This window comes from Muntiacus reevesi, chromosome 10 (genome assembly GCF_963930625.1).
Source record: "Muntiacus reevesi chromosome 10, mMunRee1.1, whole genome shotgun sequence".
In the NCBI taxonomy this organism is placed as follows: domain Eukaryota; kingdom Metazoa; phylum Chordata; class Mammalia; order Artiodactyla; family Cervidae; genus Muntiacus; species Muntiacus reevesi.
Window position 1 is genome coordinate 5,437,063 of NC_089258.1, and position 15,215 is coordinate 5,452,277.

Sequence of the window (15,215 nt, forward strand, 5' to 3'; positions counted from 1 at the left end):
GAGACACCAAAGATGGTGGATTAGAAGGAAGTGAGCTCGTTTTTGTGAGAACACCAAAATCACAATCAGCTACTGAACAACCATCAACAGGATGTTAGAACCCGCCGAAAGAAGACACTCCGTGTCCAAGAACAAAGGAGAAGTGGCAAGAAGACGGCAGGAGGGGCACCATCAGTTTTAAAATCAAACCTCACACTCCCAGAGACTTGGGGGAAACAAACAAGTCCCTGCGCACACCAGGACCCAGGGAAAGGAGCAGTGGCCCTCCACAAGGGGCTGAGCCGACCTCCCCGTGAGTGTGTGAGCGTCTCCGCAGAGCCATGGAGAGCAGTGGGCTGCCTCGGGGACCGGGGCCCTGGCAGCAGCAGGCCTGGGAGGCACGGCATGTGGCCTGAGTCCTCTTGCAGGAGGTCGCCATTAGCCCCACCACAGAGCCGCTGGGTGGACACTCCACAGACTGGAGAAAAATAAAAACAATGAAGCTCTTGCACTCTTGTGAAAGTTCTAGGCCCTGCAAGAGACTTCCCAACATGGAGATCCAGCAAAGGGGCAGGGAACCTGACTTTGACGGTCAGCAGGATTTGATTACAGAACTCCCACAGGCCTGGAGGAACACAGACTCTTGAAGGGCACAGAAAGCTTTCTGCGCACCAGGACCCAGGAGAAAGGAGCACCGACTCCAAAAGTGCCTGAGCCAGACTTTCCTGTGAGTGTCTGGGAGTCCGTAGCAGACGCCTGGGTTTACAGTGGCCTGCGGCAGGGTCACGGGCACTGCTAGCTGCAGTCCTGGGAGGCACGGCATGCTGGTCTAAGTCCTTTTGGAGGAGGCTGCCTTTATACCTACCATAGAGTCTACAGCCTATGACAGAGACTACAGACTTTAGGTCTGGGCCACCTCAGGCCAAACTACAGGGAGGAAGCACAGTCCCACCCATCAGCAGAAAACTGGATTAAAGTTTTACTTAGCACTGGCCCTGCTCACCAGAGCAAGACCCAGTTTTCCCTACAGACAGTGACTCCTATCAGGAAGCTTACACAAGACTCTTGTCCTCATCCATCAGAGGGCAGACAAAATGAAAATCATAATCACAGAAAACCAACCAAAATGATCACATGGATCACAGCCTTGTGTAATTCAATGAAACTATGAGCCATGTCATGTAGGGACACTCAAGATGGGCACGTAATGGTGCAAAGTTCTGACAAAAGGTGGGCAATTGGAGAAGGGAATGGCAAACCACTTCAGCATTCTTGCCTGAAGAACCCCATGTTCAGTATGGAAAGACAAAAAGATACAGCACTGAAGGAGCAACCATTCTGCTGCACCCCCCACCCCACCCCCAGATAAGTAGGTGTTCAATATGCTACTGGAGAGGAGTACAGAAAAACTCCAGAAGGAATGAAGAGGCTGAGCCAAAGCAAAGGATGCCCAGCTGTAGATGTGTCTGGTGGTGAAAGTAAAGTGCGATGCTGTAAAGAACAACATTTCATTGGAAATATTGGGAAATCCAGCATTAGGTCCATGAATCAAGGTAAACTGGAAGTGGTCAACAGGAGATGGCAAGAAAAAACATCAAGATTTTAGCAATCAGTGCACTAAAATGGACCAGAATGGGTGAATTTAACTCAGATGACCATTATATCTACTACGGTGGGTAAGGATCCCTTAGAAGGAATGAAGTAGCCCTCATAGGCAACAAGAGAGTCCAAAATGCAGTTCAGTTCAGTTCAGTCACTCAGTCGTGTCCGACTCTCTGCGACCCCATGAATCAGGTACAATCTCAAAAATGACAGAATGATATTGGTTCGTTTCCAAGGCAAACTGTTCAACATCACAGTAATCCAAGTCTATGGCCAACCACTAATGCCAAAAAAGCTGGAGATGAATGGTTCTATGAAGACCTACAAGACCTTCTAGAACTAACACCAAAAAAAGATGTCCTTTTCAGTATAGGGGACTGGAATGCAAAATTAGGAAGTCAAGAGATACCTGGAGTAACAAGCAAGTTTGGCCTTGAAGTACAAAATGAAGCAGGGCAAAGGCTAACAGTTTTGCCAAGAGAATGCACTGGTCACAGCAAACACCCTCTTCCAAAAGTATAAGAGGACTCTACACATGGATATGACCAGATGGTCAATACCAAAATCAGATTGAATATATTCTTTGTAGGCAAAGATGGAGAAGTTCTTTCTACACAGCCAGCAAAAAGAAGACCTGGAGCTGACTATAGCTCAGATCATCAGCTCCTTACTGCAAAAATCAGACTTAAGTTGAAAAAAAAGTAGGAAAAACCACTAGGTCACTAAGGTACGACCTAAATTAAATCCCTTATGATTATACAGTAGAAGTGACAAATAGATTCAAGGGATTAGATCTGATAGACTGCCTGAAGAACTATAGATGGAGATTTGTACCATGGTACAGGAGGTGGTGATTAAAACCATTCCCAAGAAAATGAAATGCAACAAGGAAAAATGGCTTCTGAGTAGGCCTTACAAATAGCTAAGAAAAGAAGCGAAATGAGTCAAAAGAGAAAAGTAAAGATATACCCATCTGAATGCAGAGTTCCAAAGAACAGCAAGGAGAGATAAGAAAGCCTTCTTAGTGCTTGCTTCGGCAGCACATATGCTAAAATTGGAACGATACAGAGAAGAAAGCCTTCTTAGGTGGACAATGCAAAAAACTAGAGGCAAACAATAGAATGGGAAAGACTAGAGATCTCTTCAAGAAAATTAGAGATACCAAGGGAATATTTTATGCAAAGAAGGGCACAGTAAAGGAGAGAAACATAAGAATCTCATAGAAGCAGAAGAGATTAAGAGAAGGTGGCAAGACTACACAGAAGAACTGTACAAAAAGGTCTTAATGACCCAGACACAAAGGTGTGGTCACTCACCTAAAGCCAAACATCCTGGAGACTAAAGTCAATTAGGCCATAGGAAGCATTACTACAAACAAAGCTATTGGAGGTGATAGCTTTAATAGCTGAAATACCTCCAGCTGAGGTATTTCAAATCCTAAAACATGATGCTGTTAAAATGCTGCACACAATATGCCAGTAAATTTGGAAAACTCAGCAGTGGCCACAGGACTGGAAAAGGTTTCATTCCTATCCAAAAGAAAGGCAATGCCAAAGAACGTTCAAACTACTGCACTACTGAGCTCATTTCACATGCTAGCAAGGTAATGCTCAAAATCCTTCAAGCTAGACTTCAACAGTGCATGAACCAAGAACTTCCAGATGTTTAAGCTGGATTTAGGAAAGGCAGAGGAAACAGATCAAATTGCCATCATCCGCTGGATCATAGATAAAAGGAATTTCAGAAAAACATATACTTCTACTTCATTTACTATGCTAAAGCCTTTGACTGTGTGGATCGCAACAAACTTTGGAATTCTTCAAGAGGTGGGAATACTAGACCCCTTACCTGCCTGCTGACAAACCTGTGTACAGGTCAAGAAGCAACAGTTAGAACCAACATGGTACAACAGACTGGTTCAAAATTCGGCGAGAAGTATCTCAAGGCTGTGTATCGTCATTCTGCTTATTTAACATATACACAGAGTACATCATGCAAAATGCTGGGCTGGATGAATCACAAGCTGGAATCAAGACTGCTAGGAGAAATATCAATAAACTCAGATATGCCAATAACACTACCCTAAAGGCAGAAAGTGAAGAGGGACTAAAAAGCCTCTTGATGAAGGTGAAAGATAAAAGCAAAAAGCTGGTTTAAAACTCAACATTCAAAAACTAAGATCATGGCATTCACTCCCATCACTTCATGGCAAATAGATGGAGAAAAAATGGCAACAGTAACAGACTTTATTTCTTTGGGCTCCAAAATCACTGCAGATGGTGACTGCGGCCATGAAATTAGTACTGAATATAGTTCCCGTGATTTACAGTAGGACCTTGTTTATCTGTTTTATGTACAGTAGCATGTAAGTATTGTGTATCTTTACAATTTTGTAAGTAAACCGAGATAACCCAATGAATAGCCTACTAACACTCTCTTGGTACCCAAATATGATATGCTAGGTGACAAGGCCTTATAGAACTGGAGACCCAAAGAGTCCACTTTCTCTGACCAAGTTATGATAATAAAACAATCTCTCAAGACCAGGAGAGTTCCTGGGAATGGTGGGAGTTCCAATGTAGCCCCTGCTAGGTAAGCAGATTGATTCTTGCTATAGCTGTTTGGTTAGCTGGAAGGGCAGTCCTCTATCCAGGATGCAGTTAGTGAAGGGAACATGTCCAGAATATCACGTGGATCATTCTCAGTGATGCAGTGGGTACCAGTTTACGAAGGCCTGTGAGCACCTTGGTCAGGAGAGCTTGAATTTTATTCTAAGTCAAGTGAAAATCTGCTGTGGAAATAAGATACATGCATTTCTACATAGCTCTATCACTCCTGTATATTTATCTCAAATATTTCTGCTGTGTTCACAAACGTGTAGAAGAAACAAGAGGACAGAATGAATAAACAGAAAGATGTTCAGACAAGGGAATTACTGGGTTATGATTCACTTGGAAGACTAGCATAAAAACTAGTGGAATCTATCTATTTTGGTACTATCAAGGACAGAAGGAGACAAGATGATAGAGTGTGAGGTTTTAATCTTAACCTTGATGAAGGAAACTAAGAAAGCAACCAAAGTGAGACATTTCCATGTTTTTGTCTCTGCAAACATTTAACCAAAGAGGTTGAACTTAGGGCAGGAAGAATGTTGGAAAAGAGAGGTGCTTGGTATGAGGGGTAAAATACAGGGGGGCTGAGATTTCTCAGGGAAGATGAAAAGATGAAAATGTAGTATCAAGCAAACTGAAGGTCTGTCTCTGTATCAAGGTGTACATCAGAGAAGCATCAGTGTTGAGAGCAACCATTCTGTTCCTGATTGGATTAGATTTTTTGTTTGTTTCCATGAAATTAGAAGACGCTTGCTTCTTCTAAGAAAAGCTATGGAAAAACCTAGACAACGTATTGAAAAGCAGAGACATCACTTTGTCCACAAAGGTCCAATTCAATAAAAACTATGGTTTCTTCAGTAGTCATGTCTGGATGTGAGAGTTGGACCATAGAGAAGGCTGAGCACAGAAGAACTGATGCTTTTGGAACTGTGGTGCTGGATAAAACTCTTGAGAGTCCCTTGGACAGCAAGGAGATCAAACCAGTCAATCCTAAAGGAAATAAACCCTGAATATTCATCAAAAGGACTGATACTGAAGTCAAAGCTCCAATACTTTGGCCACCTGATGTGATGAGCTGACTCACTGGAAAAGACCCTGATGCTGGGAAAGGCTGAAGGCGGGCAGAGAAGGGGGCAGCAGAGGGTGAGATGGTTGGATGGCATCACCAACTCAATGGATATGAGTTTGCTCAAACTCTGGGAGACAATGAAGGACAAGAAAGCCTGGTGTGCTGCAGTCCATGGGGGTCACATAGATTTAAGACACTACTGAGCGACTGAACAACAACAACAAAGATATTGAGAAAGAAACTGGAGCTGGAGGAATCATGCTCCCTGCCCACAGTAATCAAAACAGTATTGTGCTGGCACAAAAACAGAAAAATACATCAATGGAATAGAAAACCCAGAAATAAACCCACACCTATTGTCAATAATGTATGATAAAAGGGCAAGAATATACAGTGAAGAAAAAAGAGAGTCTTTTCAACATGTGGTACTGGGAAAACTGGAAAACTACATAAGAAAGAAACTAGAACAGTATCTAACATCACACACAAAACTAAACCCCACATCAATTAAATACCTAAATGTAGAACTGGATGCTATAAAACTCCTAGAGGAAAACATAGACATAACACCCTTGTACATAAATCATGACAGAATCTTTTTGGATTCACTTCCAAGTGAATAGAATGATGAAAATAAAAACAAAAATAAACAAGTGGGACTTAATTAAAAGCTTTTGGACAGCAAAGGAAACCATAAACAAAATGAAAAGACAAGCTATAAAATTGGAGGAAACATCTGCAAACCACGCAGCCCCCAAGGTCTTAATCTCCAAAATATAGAAACAGCTCATGCAGCCCAATCATAAAATGGGCAGAAGGGCTAAACAGATATTTCTTCAGAGAAGACATACAGATGGCAAACAGGTACATGAAAAGATGCTCAACACTGCTAATTATTAGAGAACCTCAAATCCAAAGTACAATGAGAATGTACTCATACCACTCAGAATGGCCATCATCCATCAAAAAATCTACAAATAATAAACACTGGTTGAGAGTATGGATTAAAGGGAGCTCTCCTACACTGCTGGGAACATAAACTGGTACAGCCACTATGGAGAACAATGTGGAGGTTCCTTAGAAAACTAAAAATAGAGCTACATATAATCCTGCAATCCCACTCCTGGGCATATATCTGAAGAAAACTATAATTCAGAAATATAAACACACCCCAGTATTCATAGAGGCACTATTTACAATAGCCAAGACATGGAAGCAACCTAAGTGTTTACTGACAGATGAACAAATAGAGAAGCTATGGTATATACAGACACATACACAAAGTAGAATATTATTCAGCCATAAAAGAATTTTAAAATGCCATTTGCAGCAATATGGATGGGTCTAGAGATTATCATACTAAATGAAGTAAACCAGACAAAGATAAATACGTATGATATCGCTTCTATGTAGAAGCTCAAAAAAAAAAGAGAGAGAGAGATAAATGAACTTGTTTCCTACACATGAAGGGACTCAGACATAGAAAACAAACCTGTGGTTACCAACAGGCAAAATGGGATGGAGGAGGGATAAATTAGCAGGTTGGGATTAACATATACACACTACTATATACAAAATAACCAACAAGGACCTACTGTGTAGCAAAGGAAACTGCAGTCAACAGTTTATAATAACCTCTAAGGGAAGAGACTCTGAAGAGGACTGTATGTATATGTATGCATACACACATACACATACACATGTATGTATATGTAACTGAATTGCTGTACTGTATACCTGAATGCCAAATGATACTGTAAATCAACTACATTTAAATAAAAACATTATATACAAATGATAAATAGGTATACTGGCCTTCATATCAATGACACAATATGGGGAGAACAAACATTTAAAGAGAAGAAAATTATGGTTCAGGCTCGCAGTAATGCTACAATTAAACAAAATAGCGAACCAGTTATATTCAATGATCCAGTCTACCTTTTTCCCCATTCCCTAACAGAAACCAACCAAACTGTCTCTCAGAATTTCAGAATTTCAGAATTTAAAAGCCAGGTCCTTCAAACTTTCCCTGTGTAGTGCTAGTGTTTCACTCATGTTGCTTTTCAGTTTGATCCTCCATCATAACATGGAACAAGTATGGTAAAAATAATGGAAATGTGTGTTGGCAGATTTTGTTATCAGATCTAAGTTTCATAGAAAACTACCTTGCAACTAAGGAATAAAGCCAAAATTATAAAATTCAATAAACACTTATTCAGTGACTACTACAAGCAAGTTAATATATTAGGTCTTATGAATTGAAAGGGCTTTCCTGGTAGCTCAGCTGGAAAAGAATCCACCTGCAATGCAGGAGACCCCAGTTCAATTCCTGGGTTGAGAAGATCTGCTGCAGAAGGGATAGGCCACCCACTCCAGTATTCCTGGGCTTTCCTGGTGGCACAGCTGGTAAAGAATCCGCCTGCAATGCGGGAGACCTGGGTTCAATCCCTAGGTGGGGAAGATCCTGTGGAGAAGGGAACAGCTACTCCACACAGACATGGACCTTGATATTAAGCAACTTAAAGTTCTCAGAAGTTACATTTCACTGTTGGTTTTACATATATCCTCTAACCTCAAATAGGTTATCTGTTATATAAATGCATGCATACACATATGGATACACACATACATACACACACACATTAATACTTGTAAACACACCAAGATGTTAACTTATAGATTGCTGCATACTACATTTGTTTTAAAATATCTGTCAAATACCCCCAGAGAAATAACATTTTCCTATTCCAGAAATTATGTGGAAGAGAAAATTTCCAAGGTCCTTTCCAGCTTTACCCTATTAATAAATTCACAGAAAACAGAAATTCTGATAATGTGTTAAGGAGATCAGTATCTAATTTCAAGATTTAATTTCTTATCAGTTGCTATACTTTATAGGTGGATATTTAATAAAGCATATCAAAGTTGCAAAACCAACCCATTTCACTTTCAGAACCTTAAGTTTTGTCATCAACCTAGTAAACTGATGTAAAAGCTTCATTAAGAGAGATGTAATCTGTGCTCTTCGAGAGTGTTCAATAGACTTAAAATTTAATTTTCTCTTGTAACCAAAGATGATTCTTACATCAAGGACTGATCCAGAGAGATCGGCTCGTTCTAGATTTGCACAGCAGAGATTGGCGTGGGCAAGATTGCAGCGACTTAAATTGGCCATTTTGAAGTTAATGTATCGCAGGTCCAATCGAGAAAGATCAGCACCACTGAAGTTTAAACCCTAAAATTAAAAACACAAATGGTCACAAGATATAAACCATCTGGTGTATTAAATTTTATCACAATAGTTAAGCACCGTGGTTTATAGAAGTAATTGGCAGGTCAGTCACTTGGAGTCTATTATAAAACATGATCAAATGGAACTCAGATACATAAAATCAGTATCCTTAATGGATTCTTAAAAGTCACTCGATTTACATATAACATTAGAATGCATCCTGGCTATGCCTCATTTATGTGCAGAAGTTGCTAAAAAGATAGATCTCTGCGAGTCATGCACCTGTTGATCACTATTTTTAATAAATTGTACTTATTTTATTAATTCTATAATTCAAGAACATTATATTGTTAAAAATGAGTATTGCAGTTTTTAAAATTGTTATTGCTATAACACATAAAAGTGTATCTTCCACTGCCACTGACTGTTCATACATAACAGCTGTACAAATAATTGACTTTTTAATTGTTGCAATTTCTATGCACTATCAAAAACTGCTGTATGAGGCATAATTAAACAGTAAAAGATTATTACATCTCTTTTTTATGCTAACCATTTTAGGACTAACTCAATGCTATGACCCATAATTAAGATATATCTTGCATGAAAAAAGAAAATAAGGCAAGAAAAAAATTCCTAGAAGAATTTAAAACTTCCCTCACAGACTTGCTGACACAAATAACTCACGTAAAATCTGCATCAACTACCTGGCAACGCAATTCTGATTTGGTTGGAGTGGCGAGCAGAAACCGGACAAATTCCTTTCGAGATATGGGTGAATGATCCTCTGGTGGTTGTGAATTCTTGAAGACATATTGACAAATTAGTGGAGAATTCTGGGAGACAGTTACAATAAATATATTATTTGGCTAATGTAAAAAGAAACTTACCTTTATTGCCACTTCCAGGTGTTCAATCAATGAGTCAATACCAAAAAATCTTGCTTCTTCTAACACACCTATCATAACAAAAACAATTTGATTTTTATAGAATACTATTCACGTCAATAATCCTTTATAAAGGATTCTATAAAGTTAAATTCTCACAAGTGAAATGCAAGTTTTGCTGTCATTGCTCTGTGTCTGACTCTTTGTGACCCCATGGACTGTAGCCCACCAGGATCCTCTGTACATGGGATATCCCAGGAAAGAAACTGGAGGAGGTTGCCATTTCCTTCTCCAGTGGATCTTGCCAGACAAGGGATTAAATCCACGTCTCCTGCACTGGCAGGCAGATTCTTTATCACTAAGCCATCAGGGAAGCCTTGAAATACAAGTAGGGTAGGCTATCCCACTTTATACAAGAAAAATAACTAATGTTTAGAACATATGTGTAACACTTAAAAAATCTGTAAATAAAGCAGCTTTCTAAATAGTTTATATACAGCAAAAGAAAAAAACAGAAGACTAATGAATCAGAAAGAAAGCTTTCCATATTACAAAATTATTTCAGAAAACTACCTTAAATAAGCCATAGGCCAAAAAGATCCAAATTATCACACATTCTTCAATAACTGATACAGTGATTTTTAAACCCTAATATATGGTTAGCTCACCTAATCTTAACACTTATTGACTTTTTCAATGAAGCAGATCAGAATAAGTTTGTCATAAATATATTTTACTTACTGAATCAGAAGATTATAGAAATAAATAAAATCAAGGCAGCTTCAAAACAAAAGTCAGAAGTATACTTTAGAAACTTTGTTATAGGAGAAGCAACTTTTAAAAAGGGATTTCTAGGGGACTCCAATCCGGATGGCAGAATAGATGGACATGGAACTCACTCTCTCCAACAAGCCTATCAAAAATTCACCTACATCTTGAACACTTCTCACAGAATTCTTGGAATGCTGGTAGATTATGCCAAATACCCCAAATTACACGAAAGATCTCCACATAACCAGGTAGGACCAGAAAAAAAAAAAAAAAAAGACACTGGGATGGTACTTGCCAACCTGGGAGGAAGTTGTAAAGAGGAAAGGTTCCTAATCCTGAGATCAGCTGTGACAGAATCAGATCCGGTGATACTAGCCTCTAAAGCTTGCTTTCTGTCCCAGCTGATCTCCCGACCTGTGAAGAAGCTTTCGAGGATGTAGGAAGTTTCCCTCTTTCACAACTTCCTCCCAGGCGTGCAAGTCTCATCCCAATATGAAGCAGGGCAAAGGGTAACAGTTTTCCCAGGAGAACACACTGCTCACAGCAAATACCCTCTTCCAACAAAGCAAGAGAGGAGGCTACACATGGACACCATCACCACATGGTCAACACTGAAATCAGACTGATTATATTCTTTGTAGCCAAAGACGGAGTAGCTCTACACAGGCAGCAAAAACAAGACCTGGTGCTGACTGTGGCCCAGATCATGAGCTCCTTATTGCAAAATTCAGACTTAAAATGAAGAGAAGAAGAAAGTGGGTAAAACCACAAGGTCCCTCAGGTATGACCTAAATCAAATCCTTATGATGTAAATCCCTTATAATGCAAATCGCTTATACAGTAGAAGTGACAAATAGATTCAAGGGATTAGATCTGATAGAGTGCCTGAAGAACTACGGACAGAGATTGGTAACACTGCACAGGAGATGGTGACAAAACCATCGCCAAGAAAATAAAATGCAAAATGGCAAAAAATGGTTGTCTGAGGAGGCCTTACAAATAGCTGAGAAAAGAAGAGAAATGAAAGGCAAAGGAGAAAAGGAAAAATATACCCACCTGAATGCAGAGTCCCAAAGAACAGCAAGGAGAGAGAAGGAAAACTTCCTAAGTGGATGCTGCAAAGAAATAGAGGCAAACAGAATGGGAAAGACTAGAGATATTTTTAAGGAAATTAGAGATACCAAGGGAACATTTTATGCAAAAATGGGCACAATAAAGGACAGAAATGGTATGGACCTAACAGAAGCAGGAGATACTAAGAAGAGGTGGCAAAAATACACAGAACTGTACTAAAGTCTTAAAGACCAGATAATCACGATCATGTGGTCACTCATTTAGAGCCAATATCCTGAAGAGTGAAGTCAAGTGGGCCTTAGAAAGCATCACTATGAACAAAGCTAGTGGAGGTGATGGAATTCCAGCTGAGCTATTTCAAATCCTAAAAGATGATGCTGTGAAAGTGCTGCACTCACTATGCCAGCAAATTTGGAAAAGTCAGCAGTGGCCACAGAACTAGAAAAGTTCAGTTTTCATGCCAATCACAAAGAAGGACAATGCCAAAGAATGTTCACACTACCACACAGCTGCGCTTATTTCACATGCTAGCAAGGTAATGCTCAAAATGCTTCAAGCTAGGCTTCAATAGTATGTGAACCAAGAAATTTCAGATGTACAAGCTGCATTTAGGGAAGGCAGAGGAACCAGAAGTCAAGTTGCCAACATCTGCTGGATCACAGAAAAAGCAAAAGAATTCGAGAAAAACATCTACTTCTGTTTCACTGACTGTGCTAAAGCCTTTGATGGTGTGAATCACAGCAAACTGGAAAATTCTTGAAGAGATGGGAATACCAGACCACCTGACCTGCTGCCTGAGAAATGTGTATGCACGCCAAGAAACAACAGTTATGACGACATGGAATGATGGATTGCTTCAACCTCGGGAAAGAAGTACTTTCAAGGCTGTATACTGCCACCCTGCTTATTTAACTTATGTGCAGAATACTCATGTGAAATGCCGGGCTTGATGAATTCCAAGCTGGAATCAAGATTTCTGGGAGAAATATCAACCTCCTCAAATATGTAGATAACACCACCCTAATGGCAGAAAGTGAAGAGGAGCTAAAAAGCCTCTTGATGAAGGTGAAAATAACATTCAAAAACTAAGATTATGGCATCTGGTTCCCTCACTTCATGGCAAACAGATGGGAAAAAAAGGAAACAGTGAAATACTTTATTTGGGGGCCTCCAAAATCACTGTGGATGGGGACCGCAGCCATGAAATTAAAAGACACTTGCTCCTTGGAAGAAAAGCTATGAGAAACTTAGAGTATTAAAAAAGCAGAGACAGCACTTTGCCAACAAAGGTCTGTATGGCCAAAGGTATGGTTTTTCCAGTAGTCATGGACGGATTGAAAGTTGGACCATAAAGGTTGAGCGCCAAAGAATTGATGCTTTCGAGCTGAGGTGCTAGAGTAGACGAATGAGAGTCCCTTGGACAGCAAGGAGATCAAGCCAGTCAATCCTAAAGGAAATAAATCAGCCCTGAATATTCATTGGAAGGACTGATGCTGATGCTCCAATACTTTGGCCATTGGATGCAGACATGACTCATTGGAAAAGATTCTGATGCTAGGAATCATTGAGAGCAGGAGAAGAAGGGGACGACAGAGGATAAGATGGTTGGATGGCATTACCAACTCAGTGCACATGAGTTTAAGCAAACTCCGGGAGACAGTGAAGGACAGGGAAGCCTGGCTTGTTGCAGTCCATGGGATCACAAAGAGTCAGACAGACTTAGCAACTGACTAACAACAGAGGCTCAGAGAATCACGAGGCACACATTGATGATGAAAGCTGTTCAAAACATGGGCACAGACAGAACCTACCTTAACATAATAAAGGCCATTTATAACAAACCCACAGCACACATAATCTTAACAGTGAAAACTGAAAGCATGCCTTCCAGGATCAGGAGCAAGACAAGGGTGCCTAATTTAATCACTATTATTCAACACAGTTTTGAAAGTCCTAGCTATGGCAATCAGAGAAGAAAAGAGAAGTAAAAGGAATCCAGATTGGAAAGGAAGAAGAAAAACTATTTGCAGATGACATTAATACTGTACATGAAAAACTCTAAAGATACTATCACAAATTTACTAGAGCTAATCAGTGAATTTATTAAAATCACAGGATAAAAAAATCAATACACAGCAATCACTTGAATTCCTATATACGAGCAATGAAAAATCAGAAAGAGAAATTAAGGAATTAAACATATTTACCACTGCAACAATAATAATAAAATACCTAGGAATAAACCTACCTAAGGAGACAAAAATTGGATTAAAGATTTACTGAGCATGGCCCCACCCATCAGAACAAGAACCAGTTACCCCCTCAGGTCAGTCTCTCCCATCAGAAAACCTCCATAAGCCTCTTATCCTTCTCCATCAGCGGGCAGAGAGACTGAAAACCACAGTCACAGAAAACTAACCAAACTGATCACATGGACCACAGCCCTGTCTAACGCAATGAAACTATGAGCCATGCCATATAGGGCTACCCAAGATGGACAGGTCATGGTGTAGAGATCTGAAAAGATGTGGTCCACTGGAGAAGGGAGTGGTGAACCACTTCAGTATTCTTGCCTTGAGAACCCCATGAACAGTATGAAAAGGCAAAAAGATAGGACACTGAAAGATGAACTCCCCAGGTCAGTAGATGCCCAATATGCTACTGGAGATCAGTGGAGAAATAACTTCAGAAAGAATGAAGAGATAGAGCCAAAGCAAAAACAACACCAGTTGTGGATAGGACTGGTGACAGAAGCAAAGTCCAAAGCTGTAAAGAGCAATATTGCATGGGAACCTGGAACGTTATGTCCACGAATCAAGGCAAATTGTAAGTGTTCAAACTGGAGATGGCAAGAGTGAACATCAACATTTTAGGAATCAGTGAATTAAAATGGACTGGAATGGGTAAATTTAACTCAGATGATCATTATATCTACTACTGTGTGCAGGAATCCCTTAGAAGAAATGGAGTAGCCATCATAGTCAACAGAGTCTGAAATGCAGTACTTGGATGCAATCTCAAAAGCAACAGAATGATCTCTGTTTGTTTCCAAGGCAAATCGTTCAATATGATGGTAATCCAAATCTATGCCCCACCAGTAATGCTGACGTTGAATGGTTCTATGAAGACCTACAAGACCTTCTAGAACTAACACCCAAAAAAGATGTCCTTTTCATTCTAGGGGGGCTGGAAAGCAAAAGCAGGAAGTCAAGAGAAACCTGGAGTAACAGGCAAATTTGGCATAGGAGTACAGAATGAAGTAGGTCAAAGGCTAATAGAGTTCTGCCAAGAGAATGCACTGGTCATAGCAAACACCCTCTTTCAACAACACAAGAGAAGACTCTACACATGGACATCACCAGATGGTCAACTCCGAAATCAGACTGATTATATTCTTTGCAGCCAAAGATGGAGAAGCTCTATACAGTCAGCAAAAACAAGACCCAGAGTTGACTGTGGCTCAGATCATGAACTCCTTTTTGCCAAATTCAGACTGAAATTGAAGAAAGTGGGGAAAACCACTAGACCATTCAAGTATGACCTAAATCAAATCCCTTACGACTATACAGTGGAAGTGAGAAATAGATTCAAGGGACTAGATCTGACAGAGTGCCGTGTGAACTACGGACAAAGGTTTGTGACACTGAATAGGGAACAGGAATCAAGACCAACCCTAAGAAAAAGAAATGCAAAAAAGCAAAATGGCTATCTGAGGAGGCCGTACAAATAGCTGTGAAAGGAAGGGAAGCAAAAAGCAAAGGAGAAAAGGAAAGATATACTACCATTTGAATGCAGAGTTCCAAAGAATAGCAAGGAGAGATAAGAAAGCCTTCCTCAGTGATCACTGCAAAGAAACAGAGGAAAACAATCAAATGGGAAAGACTAGATATCTCTTTAAGAAAATTAGAGATAGCAAGGGAACTTTTCATGCAAAGATGGGCACAATAAAGGACAGAAATGGTATGGACCTAACAGAAGCAGAAGAT

At 40.0% G+C, this 15,215-nt stretch overlaps 1 protein-coding gene across 1 annotated transcript in view; it reads right to left on the minus strand.

The window, feature by feature from the left end:
• KCTD9 (potassium channel tetramerization domain containing 9) overlaps positions 1 to 15,215 on the minus strand; it is an 81,601-nt gene that overhangs the window by 14,587 nt on the left and 51,799 nt on the right. The window contains exons 7-9 of the mRNA XM_065947105.1: positions 9,388 to 9,455; positions 9,205 to 9,300; positions 8,351 to 8,500 (exon numbers count right to left, since the gene is read on the minus strand). Coding sequence (XP_065803177.1) covers positions 8,351 to 8,500; positions 9,205 to 9,300; positions 9,388 to 9,455 — 314 coding nt within the window. The remainder of the gene's footprint in view (positions 1 to 8,350; positions 8,501 to 9,204; positions 9,301 to 9,387; positions 9,456 to 15,215) is intronic.